Here is an 11177-nt window from a genome sequence, read left to right as displayed (position 1 = left end):
AGAGCTCCCCCTGTCGAGAGTTTTGGACCAAGTGTTACAGGCTCTATGAACACCCTTAGTCTCAAAGGTTGCAAGAGAATCCAACACAAACTAGCTTAATAAAAAAGAAGACCTTTGTTCACTGCACAGCACTGTGGTAGTGATCTCCTCCCAGGTAGAGACTGCTGCACAGTAGACCACATCGTGCTCTGTGAAACTGGTCTGTTCCTGGCAGAGGCATGCAAATGGATGAGAGTTTTTTGAGGATTCTAGATTCCTGGAGCCTAGCCATTTTGCAAGAACTAAAATTACTCTTCACAAGGGAAAACAATACGATCTGGACAATATAGACACAATGTCGCCTGTACAGTCAAAAATGTCTAGGCTTGCAAAGGAACAGAAACAAACCACCTGGGTCAAAAGAAATCAGCTAAGAGGAACTGATGAGGAGATACCTCGGATGTTAGATTTCAAGTACAAAGATTATATATCAACAACTATTGTGGAGAAATTTAAGGTCTTGTTGCAAATGCAGGACGTGATGAGGGAAACCCTGAGAAAAGACCTAAAGGAAATGCTAGTAAAAAGTAAGATATCTGAAACAAAAGATACAGAGCACTATGGTAGCAGGGAAGAGTGGCAGGAAGCGAAAGATTTGGCTTCACAAAAAAACAGAGTTTGGGGAACAAGAAGAAAAAAATTCTAAATTTGTTGAGTGTACTGAAAACTTAATTTTCATAAAGGAGGAAACAGACGAACCAAATTGTAAATGGGACAAAGCCAAGATGTCCACTAGCAATCAAGGTAAGGAATTATCCCAGAATGAGCCCCAAAGTTACCAAGCCATTGGAGGCATGGCAGAAGCCTCAGATATGAATGACGACACATGTAGAAATGGCAGTCACCACATACGACTGCCCAACAAAGAGAAGCCAAAGCATAGGGAGGGTGGAGCAGTAAAAGTAATGGAAGAAGAAAACCTCCAGAGCCTCAGTAACAAAGAGAAGACTGTCAAAGTATCAAGAGAAGAAGAAACTGATGGAGGAAGGAGCCATGCTCATCCTGGCTGCAGACCCTCTGGCATCAGCCACCTTGGAAGTCAGTAAGCAGTGGGGCAACATCTTCAACATTTTGAGAGAAAATGGCTTTGAACCTGAGTTTCTGTGTGAGTTCAAATTAGCATTTAAATATGATGGTGAAATGAAAACATTTTCAGACCTGCAAAGTTTACAATTTACCAGCCAAAAACCTGTCATAGGAGAATTACTGAACTGTGTGCTCCGACAGAAGGAAAAAACAAATCTAGGAGGAGGATATGTGATCCCCATAAAAGGGGTAAGCATATTAATGTATAAAGTTATGTGTAAAGTGTAAGTAGGGTCTCGATGAGTTGCTTAGGCCTCAGCTTTTGCTGAGGCTGGCATTGAACTCACATCCTCTTGCCTCTGTCTCCTGAGCTACTAGGATTATAGGCATGTGCCACTGTGCTTGGTTACAAGGTCTTATTGCAATAAACAGACAAGTGATGAAAGTAAGTAGTCATTTAAAATCTGTTATGTTCAAAGCATCAGGGATAGGGATATAGAAGGAAGAAGGTAGGCATAGACATCATGAAAATTTGTTGCCAGTACTACTAAAAAAGGTATGAATGTTGGAATAATCATAGACAAACTTGCCTTGCTTGGGGATAAGGCCTTCACAAACATGTCATTACTACAAGGCCCTGGGTTTGATCCTCAGCACCACAAAAAAGGAACAAATGTTGAAGCAGTTCTCCCAGTACTTGCTCATTGTCAAAGTAGTAGTCATATTAAATTTAGAGAGTGAAGTGAAAATTTTAATTCTGTAAGAGCCATACAATTTACAAAACTTTTCTTTTGACTTTCAGGGTAACGCTCTTGTAGATTCAAAACAGGAAGCTGGAGGAACAGAAAGTGATGGCTTGCATTCCTTATTCATCAAAGAGGTGAAATTCACTAGGCCAGAAGTGAAGAGCTTAGAGACTCTGGAGGAAGAGTTTTCAGAGTGGAAGGATAAAGGAATTCCTACCTTTGAGGTGACAGGAGAAGACTCAGAGACCCAGGAGGAGACATCTTTTATGAGAGGGCAGAAGAGGAAGAAGGGACCTGTGCCATAGAAGAGGAGGGACAAGAGGCTTTGCAGATGAAATTTGATACCTCTGGGGAAGAAGAGTGGTGGGAGTGTGAGTGATGGGAGGATGAGGAGGAGGGCAGATATTTCCCAATATTATGTGAGAAACGCCGTGTTCCTGAGACAACTGTAAGGGTAATGGAGGGAGATTATGAAAAGATTATTACTTTCAATTGGGAATGAAATTCTGACTGAGGAGAAAGAAAGTAGGGTTTTTAACATGGAAGAATGTTCAAACACACATCCAAAGTTGCAGACCTAATCCAGGAAACAAAGAAACTATAGAACAACTGTGATCAGAATCTTCAGAGAGATGGAAGAAGAGATTGGAAAAATAAAAATAAAAAATGCCTTCCAGATATCTTGGAAACTAACAATTCAATAGATGATCTGAGAAGTAGAATAGACATCCTTGAAGAAAGATTTTGTAATCTAGATGATGAGATGGAAGAATTGTCTAAAGATACCATACAGATGGCCAAGCAGATAATTAATAAAGAAACTCTAAGGGAGAGGGAGGATAGATTCAGAAGTGCCAACATCTGTTTGATAGGAATCCCAGAAAAAAACAGTGAAGAGAATAAAGCAGAGGACATATTGCAGAAAATAATTGAAGAAAATTTTCCAGAGCTTCGCAATTCTAGTCTTGGGATAGTGAGTGCTCACCAGATCCCCAGCGTGATTGACAAAAACAGACTCACTCCTAGGCACATCTTGGTGAAGTTTTTGAATTGTAGTGATAGGGAAAATCCTAAAGGCTTCTAGAGAGAAAAAAAAAAATCACCTACAGAGGCACAAGAATCTGAGTGACAGCCGACTTATCACTGGGCACCCTGGATGCAAGAAGTCAATGGAGCAACATCATAAAAGTGCTTCAGGAGAAAGACTTTCCCCCTAGAATCCTGTATCCAGCCAAATTGGCATTTGATTTCCAGGGTAAAACAAAGATATTTTTTGATATGGAAGAATTTAGGAAGTTTATTTCTTGTGTACCCACTTTGAAAGGATTATTGGTGAAAACAACATAGGTGGCTGCAATTGTCGCTTTCCTCACCCCAACATATATTAGAAAATTGACAAATAAAACATCTTTGTCCAGAAAAAAGAAAAGTCACTAATAAAGCAGTGAAGAACATGCCACTCCCAAAGGTGACTCTCTAGCATATTGACTATTTTAAGTTAAAGGTACTTGAAAAGCAGTAGGTGCAAGAATATTGTGACTTATCTTGTTTCTTAAAAGCATAAAATGAAATTTCCATGTGAAATTCATGTATGATTTTGTCGGGATGAACCCAACTACTATTTATAACTACAAAAAAAAAATTTCCATGTGAAAGATGCCCTCCTCCACCAGGAAAAAACCCAAAGATGTCCTCCTATACCAGAAAGAAATTTTCATTCTTAAAATCAAATATGGGGTATTGAGCTGAAGGAAATCTGTACAACCCAAACTTGTTAAACTCACCCATATCTTCCTAGTCATTCTCTACCCAACTAACTCTCCTAGCCTGAGCCCCTTTTCCCTTGCCACAGTTTACTACTCTTCAGTCTATCTCATTGGGTTTTCATTATCATAATGAAGGCTCCTTTGTCACATAAAGCTTGTATTAAGCAATACCTGTGTTTTTGTCCTGTTAATATTTCTAATGTCTTTTTTTTTTTTTTGGTGGTGCTGGGGATCGAACCCAGGGCCTTGTGCATCCAAGGCAAGCACTCTACCAACTGAGTTATATTCCCAGACCTTCTAATGTCGATTTAATTCCCAAGTCCAGCTGACAGGAGAGGTAAAATTTTGCCTTCAGAACTTAATGGGAAAGTATAGTGGAGGAGATGGTCTCAGCGGCAATAGCTCCAAGTCACTTGGCTTCTTTCTCCACTTTCTGCCTTTGCTTATATAATTCTTGCCTCTTTTCCTGGTAACTCTACTACGAGAAGATACAGGTTCTGTCTAGGATACAATTTTAGGTTCTAACAGGTGAGGGAGAGCTTCTTAGTTAACAGGTTAAAATACCAGAATATTATGATTGGCTTTAGTTAAGTCGCTTGCTCATCCTTTGACCAATCACTGTGGCCAGAGTAGGAAGGGTTATATGCTTGGCAGCCCCAGGAGTAAGGAAAGTCAGGACTGAGAAATGGTGCTAGACAAAAACAGATGTCTCCTACAACAATGTACATACTACAACATGGATAAACCTTGAAAGTATTTTGATAAGTGAAAGAAAACAGTCACAAAAAGACTATTATATGATTCTATTTATATTAAGTGTCCAGAATAGATTAATTTTAAAGACAGATTAGTGGTTGGCTCCTCCTGGAGTCATTGAGTTGGGAGTGGTGGCCACACTCCATAGGCACTACTGTGCATATATGCAGCAATGCATAAATACACGCACGAACATGGGGCCTTTGGGGAGGTTCTGAAGGAGCAGGATCTGGAGGGCTGGTTCCCAGTGTCTCTCAGGCTCTAGGGCTATTAAGGCAGCAACATAATCTGCGAACACCGGAGTCGAGGAAAAGTTCCTCACCCACCCGGCGGGGCCAGAAGGAAGCTATGACCTGACTCGAGCGAGCGGCTACGTAACCTTCGGGGTGGGGAACCAACAAGACCCGCCAGGCCGACGAGAATCGTTATAGTCCCCAGAACCGCCCGCGCGGAGAACAATGCACTGGGCCCTGCCCACCAAGCCTGGCGAGGCCGCGCCCAGGGCGGCCGCCGAGCCCGCCGGGAAATGTAGTGCCTGCAGCCGCGCCCGCACCGCGCCGCCGCTCGCCGGCCGGGCGCCGCTCGCAACTACAAGTCCCGTCACGCTCCGCGAGGTCCTGCTCGCTAGGCTTCTGCAGGGAAGTGAGTGCGGCGAACATGGCTGGAGACTGTTCGGCCGTCCCAACGTGCAGTGGGATGGGTGGCCGGCAGGACCCGGTCCCCAGCCCTGGAGGCTGCAACTTCCCAGAGTACGAGCTTCCCGAGCTAAACACGCGAGCTTTTCACGTGGGTGCCTTTGGGGAGCTATGGCGGGGCCGTCTGCGCGGGGCCGGAGATTTGTCGCTAAGGGAGCCTCCGGCATCTGCTGATTCTGACCTGGAGGATTCCGCAGTGGCCCGGGATCTGGGCTGCAGTCTGGAGGCAGCGGCCGAGCTAAGGATGGTTTGCGGGTGAGTGTGGGTCGGGGACTTGTCATCTTGGCCAGGAGGGGTGCAGCTTTGCCCTCACGGTCCCCTGGGACTCGGGCCTGCTGAGGGCCTGTCGTTTAGACCCGCGATTAAAGGACCTCCTTGCAAAAGCTTTCAACCTCCAGAACCTTCTTGGAACCCTGGGAGAAGTCCCAGGATCCAAATGCATACAGTTTCTGCGAGTTAAGAGCAAAGGAACAACAAGATAGCAACAAAACGACTAATTTTTCTATTCGCCAATTTTAAAGGTCTCGTTAATAAAGAAAAGCAGCCCGGGTAACAGCGACCGGTGTCTGCCACAGACACTTTGACAGTAGAAGAATCTGAAGTAGTGGTGAGCCTGGAGGGGACTTAATCAGAGGAGTATTAAAATCCTTACTGTGGACTGTTGGGGAGCCTCCTGAGTATGCTATTAGTGAAAAATTACCCAAAAGTTCCTTATGTGAGGTGAAAATATAAAAAATAACTTGTAATGAGCTCTTTCTTCACAGTACTGATTGCCTTCAATTGGTCTATGTCCTTTTCCTTATAAAATATCTGCATAGAAATTATTACCTTGATTTCCAGCTTCCTTTTAGCTGCCTGCTGGATTTTTCCTGACTTCTTAATTATTCAGTGATGCATTTAGGGGTGTGCTCTTTCTTTCTTTTCTTTCTTTCTTTCTTTTTTTGGTACTGGGGATTGAACCTAGGGCCTTGTGCATTCAAGGCAAGCATTCTATCAACTGAGCTATATCCCTAGCCCCCAAGCTATTACTGTTGACAAGATTTTTTGGTGACTTTTTAAAGTTTTCATTTCCTTCTTTTTGTTTTAGCCTTGATAAACTGAAATGCCTTGAAGAAGGTGAGGATCCAGAAGTTATTCCAGAGAATACTGACCTGGTGACTTTGGGGTATGGATGACTTTGTTCTTGTCATATATTGTTTATTGTTAATTGTCAAGAATTGAACCCTGGGGCTTGCTAGGCACACAAACTATCACAAAGTTACACCACCAGTCCATGTACTATTCATTTAAACATTTTTTTAAACAATTATTTTTTAGTTGTAGTTGGACACAATATGTTTATTTTTCTTATTTATTTTTTAGTGGTGCTGAGGGTCAATCCAGGGACTCGCACAGCGCTAGGCGAGTGCTCCACTGCTGAGCCACAACCCCAGCCTAATTTAAACATTTTTTGAACATTGTATTTTGAAAAGTTAATTAATAATTTTAAAAAGTTACTAAGTAATATTATCCATATATCCACTTAATAAATTCAAATATTGTTACCATTTGGCCATATTTGCTTTAGCTGTGTGAATAATGAGGTGCAGCCATATGTCTTTTTCTCTTGCTATACCATTCAATAAGTTGCAAACATTATGATAATTTGCCCCTAAGTCCATGAGCATATAGCTCCTATAAGTATCATTCTTGTACATCATCATCTTGTACATTATTCCCCCTAAGAAAATTAACAATAAATGTATAGCCCCTCATATCCAGCACACTTTCAAATTTGTGTTTACTTTTGTGTATTTACAAAGGTAGCTAATCTGCTTAGATTTCAGGTGCAGGCTAAATACTCTGAAAGTGGGTCTCAATATCTGTGGTAGAGAATGAGTTTTTGTTTTTTTTAATTTTTAATCTTTGACAGATCCATATTTTTGTGAAATAGAATTAAAATGAATATTTTTGTTTTAACGGTACTGGGGATCAAACCCAAGGCCTTATGCATGCTAGGCAAGTACTCTACCACTGAGCTACATCCCAGCCCCCCAAGACAAAAAAACAAGTGTAAGTTCAAATGTTTATTGTTTGTTTGTTTGTTTGTTTTTTAAAGAGAGAGGGAGAGAGAGAAAGAGAGAGAGAGAATTTTAATATTTATTTTTTAGTTATCAGCGGACACAACATCTTTGTTTGTATGTGGTGCTGAGAATCGAACCCGGGCCACATGCATGCCAGGCGAGCGCGCTACCGCTTGAGCCACATCCCCAGCCCCTGAAATGTTTATTGTTAATGAAATTCAACAGACATAAAGTTACTCTCTGCTTGTAATGAAAGTTTCTAAATGCTTGCTTTTCTTTTCTGTTCAGATTGAATAGAAATAGGTCTCAGATCACTTCCATTCTGCCAGCCACATCTTGAGAAGCCTTGCTTTATGATAATGCTATAGAGAAATTGTGTATAATAGTGAAATTTGTAACTGCTAGTTTATGGTCCACTGATCTTATACCACCTCAGCTATGTTTTGTCATCCTTTATCCTACCTCATTCTGCTGTCTCCTCAAATATTTAGGCAGTCATTTCAACTCTGCCATGGTTTCTTTTGTCAAATCTGTTTCCTTGAAATCCAATACTAGTGTTTGCATTAGTAATGTTTGGAGTACTATGAAAGGCTTCTGTCATCCTAAGTCCCATCATTTTCCCTTCTGATTTATTCACAATTCACTTGAGTATGCTGTTTGTTTAGGAATTGCCAGTGACTCTACATCTTTTGTGTGAAAAATTTTAAACTTTTTTATCTAGACATTGAAGTTTTTCACAGATAGCCCAAATCCATCTTCCCAGATTTTTTTTTTTTTATTTTGAGACAGTGTTATCACTAAGTTGCTAAAGCTAGCTTTGACTTGTAATCCTCCTTCCTCATCCTCCCAAGCCACTAGAATTGCAGACATGAGCCACCATGTCCAGCCAGATTTATTTTCAACCACTTACTCTTTCACATGGCTCAAGATGCACATGACCTCTTTTCCATCTGAAACCTACTGCATCTCTAAAGCCATATGATTCCTTTGCAGAGCACCACAACCCTTTCCTCCCTTAGGAAATTGGTGTGTCTATATTGCCTTGAATTCTAACATGTCTAAAGTCTTGGGGACTCACATGAGAATGCAGATTCCTTCATCCATGTATTGTCCTAAGTCTGCTGTATTGCCTTGCTCCAGTTGTTCTGTACTATTGTTGGATTTGTCTAAAATGTACATCTGATTGTGTTATTCTCTGGTTTAAAAACTTCTGATGCCCTTAGGCTAAAGTTCTGAATCCTTAAGTGGCTCACAAAGGTCTCTGTGGAATGGATTTTGCTGATCTTTTCATCTTTATCTGTGGTGTTCCACCTATACTGTGCTGTGTTTCTATTCCTTGGAATGTGCTCTCTCCCTCCAGGAATTTTCGTAGAACAATTACTCTTCCTTACCCTCCTGATCTTGCTGACTTCAACTCATCCTTCAAGCTTTAGCTAAATGAATACTTAGATTGCTTGTAAGTTTGTGTAGCACCCCATGGGCCTCTCTATTGCAGTACTCATCTGTACTTTTAAAATTGTTTGTCTTAGCTATACCTAAAAGTTCCATAAGCAGGTCCAGGGATATAGATCAGTGGAATAGTGTTTGCTTAACCTTCTTGAGGCCCTGGGTTCAGTCTCTAATTCCATAAACTATATCTGTCACACTTATCGCTCTTGCCCCAGGTCCTAGATCTGTGGCACATAATAGGGAGTCAATAATTTGTAGAATCAGTGGAATAAATGAAGCTTTCATATGACTGTGAAAATGGTTTTTAGAGATAGACTGAAGAAAAATGGTTGGCGATAATCATAAGCAAAGCAGTATTATGCTTTTACTATTATTAACACATTAATTGACTTAAAAGTATTTTATTAAGCCATGTTAAATAGCAGTGTTAAGACTACTTAACACATTGATTCCTCTGATTGCTTTCTACTGCTAGGACACATGGGTTTCCTTCATTGTCTTCCAGTCCCTGCAATCTTAGGATATGTGGGTCAAATTATATATATCATCTAATGTAAAAGTTGTCAGTGGAGTACTTAGCTGGGATTGTTTTGACATACTGCAAAACTGTTGTGTTTTAAACTTAGCTAATATTATTATTTTTTTAAAATTTGGTTCTGGGGATTGAATTCAGGAACACTCGACCACTGAACCACATTCCCAGCCCTATTTTGTATTTTTTATTTAGACAATGAGTTGTTTAGTGCCTTTCTTTTGCTAAGGCTGGCTTTGAACTTGAGATCCTCCTATCTCAGCCTCCTGAGCTGCTGGGATTACAGGCATGAGCCATCAAGCCCGGCAAATGTCAATTTAATAATCCTATAAAACATTAGACTTGTTGCAAAAGCCTAAATTTTTGTCTATTCCTCCTTCTGTAAATCTTCCCTCCCCACCCTACTAAAAACTTAATGTAAAAACAAAACCTTAAAGTAAGTAAATTTCTGGTACCTTTTCTTCCTTGCGTCTGATGAAAGAACTACTTGACTCAATTTATGCATGTAAGGGAAAAAAAAATGTAGTTACTAAAGATTTGATTCTTTGATACATACAAGTTAAATAACTATCTCCAATACTTTTGAAATTTTTTGACCACTTAAAACAGAAGATCTTAATTCTTAGGAGTCAAAGAATGAGAATTATTACTACTGTACATTGTGCTATTAAAATTTAGCTGTTTCCCAAAAGTTTCGGCACCCTTACTTTTTTTTGGTACTGGAGATTGAACCCAGAGGGGCTTTACCCCTGAACTGTACCCCCGGCCTGTTTTTTATTTTGTGTTTTGAGATGGCGTCTCACTTAAGTTGTTGAGGCTGGCCTTGAACTTGTGATGCTACTGCCTCAAGACTTCTGAGCTGCTGGAATTAAAGGCATGCATCACTGCACCCAGCAAACTCCCTTACTTTTAAAAAATAATAATTTCTGTTATATTATTTTGCCCATCCCCCTCACTTTTGTAGCCAAAAAAAGCACCGTTTACTGATCCAGTATATACTAGAATATATACTGGACCAGTAAAAGGTGAAAAGGAGACATTTTAGAGTCCTGCAAGAAAAAGAGAACCACAAAATTAGAGGCTTTACAATTCTTATCCCATAACCAAAACAATCATGAACAATTTTTAAAAACTAAATTCTTATATATCTGAACTTTGACAGAAAAGAATACTGTTAAATTAGGAATCTTGTAAACTACCACCACAACTCCAAAGTAGCACTAAAACAAACAAGAGGAAATAAAATCCAAAGAGAATTTACTGCAGAAAATCAGGAAACAACTGTTTATTCAGATCAACTTGGGAAACTACTTCCTTTTCCCAGAAAATAACCAGGAAACAGAAGCAAGCTTAGGTCTATACTCAACACAATTGAATATACTCAAGCATTTGAGAGTATAGAAACACCTTGAATTAGAAATTTAAAAACTAAATGGAAGAAAAAATAAACTAAGTGAAAATGATGGTGAAAAGGAGAAATGGAAAAGGGATTGTGGCATGTATAAGAAAGAAATAAAAGAAAAAGGTAGAATTATAAGTGAATAAATTAGGAGATACCCTAGAGAGATACTCAGATGAAAATTTAATGAGAGTCTATGAAGGAAGGCTTGAAAACAACCAAGAGAATTGAAAATTATATAAAGAAAAAAAGTATAATGAGAGAAAGTGTTGATAATGGAGGATAAGTAAAGATGATGTATTATCAGAGTCCCTGGAAAAGGAAAATAAAGCAGTGGAACAGAATTAATGTTTAAAAATAGAATCTAAGAAAAATTTCCATAAGGGAAACAAAAGCTAAAATTTACAAAGTGAAAGGCTCACTGCATATGTGGGAAGATTAACCCAGAATTATCAACTTGGAAATATAGCTTAGTAAAACTGCCATATTTATTAGAGATAAATATAAAATCAGCAAGTCTTCTAGGCAAAGCAGAAGATAACCTACAAAGGCAAACTTACAAAAAGCAGAAGATGTTTCGGAGCTAACATAAAAAGCAAGAAGACAATGTAGCATTATTTTTTAGGAATTTATTTATTTTCAGAATTTTATTTATTTTTGTTTGGTTTGTGATGCTAGGGATTGAATCCCAGGGCCTTGCATATGC

General features: G+C 39.7%; 1 protein-coding gene across 2 annotated transcripts in view; it reads left to right on the top strand.

Annotated features, from left to right (window-relative positions):
• Positions 1 to 4951: 4951 nt before the first annotated feature.
• Positions 4952 to 11177, top strand: part of SNAPC3 (small nuclear RNA activating complex polypeptide 3) — a 31382-nt gene continuing 25156 nt past the window's right edge. For both annotated transcript variants that reach the window (XM_081278629.1, XM_081278630.1), the window contains exons 1-2: positions 4952 to 5283; positions 6116 to 6193. In XM_081278629.1, the coding sequence (XP_081134755.1) occupies positions 4991 to 5283; positions 6116 to 6193 (371 nt within the window). In that variant the 5' untranslated portion in view covers positions 4952 to 4990. The remainder of the gene's footprint in view (positions 5284 to 6115; positions 6194 to 11177) is intronic.

The sequence above is a fragment of the Spermophilus citellus genome, assembly GCF_964194105.1.
Source record: "Spermophilus citellus genome assembly, chromosome: 2".
Classification (NCBI taxonomy): domain Eukaryota; kingdom Metazoa; phylum Chordata; class Mammalia; order Rodentia; family Sciuridae; genus Spermophilus; species Spermophilus citellus.
The sequence above is the reverse complement of the archived record's forward strand: the minus strand, read 5'-3'. Positions and strand labels throughout refer to the sequence as shown.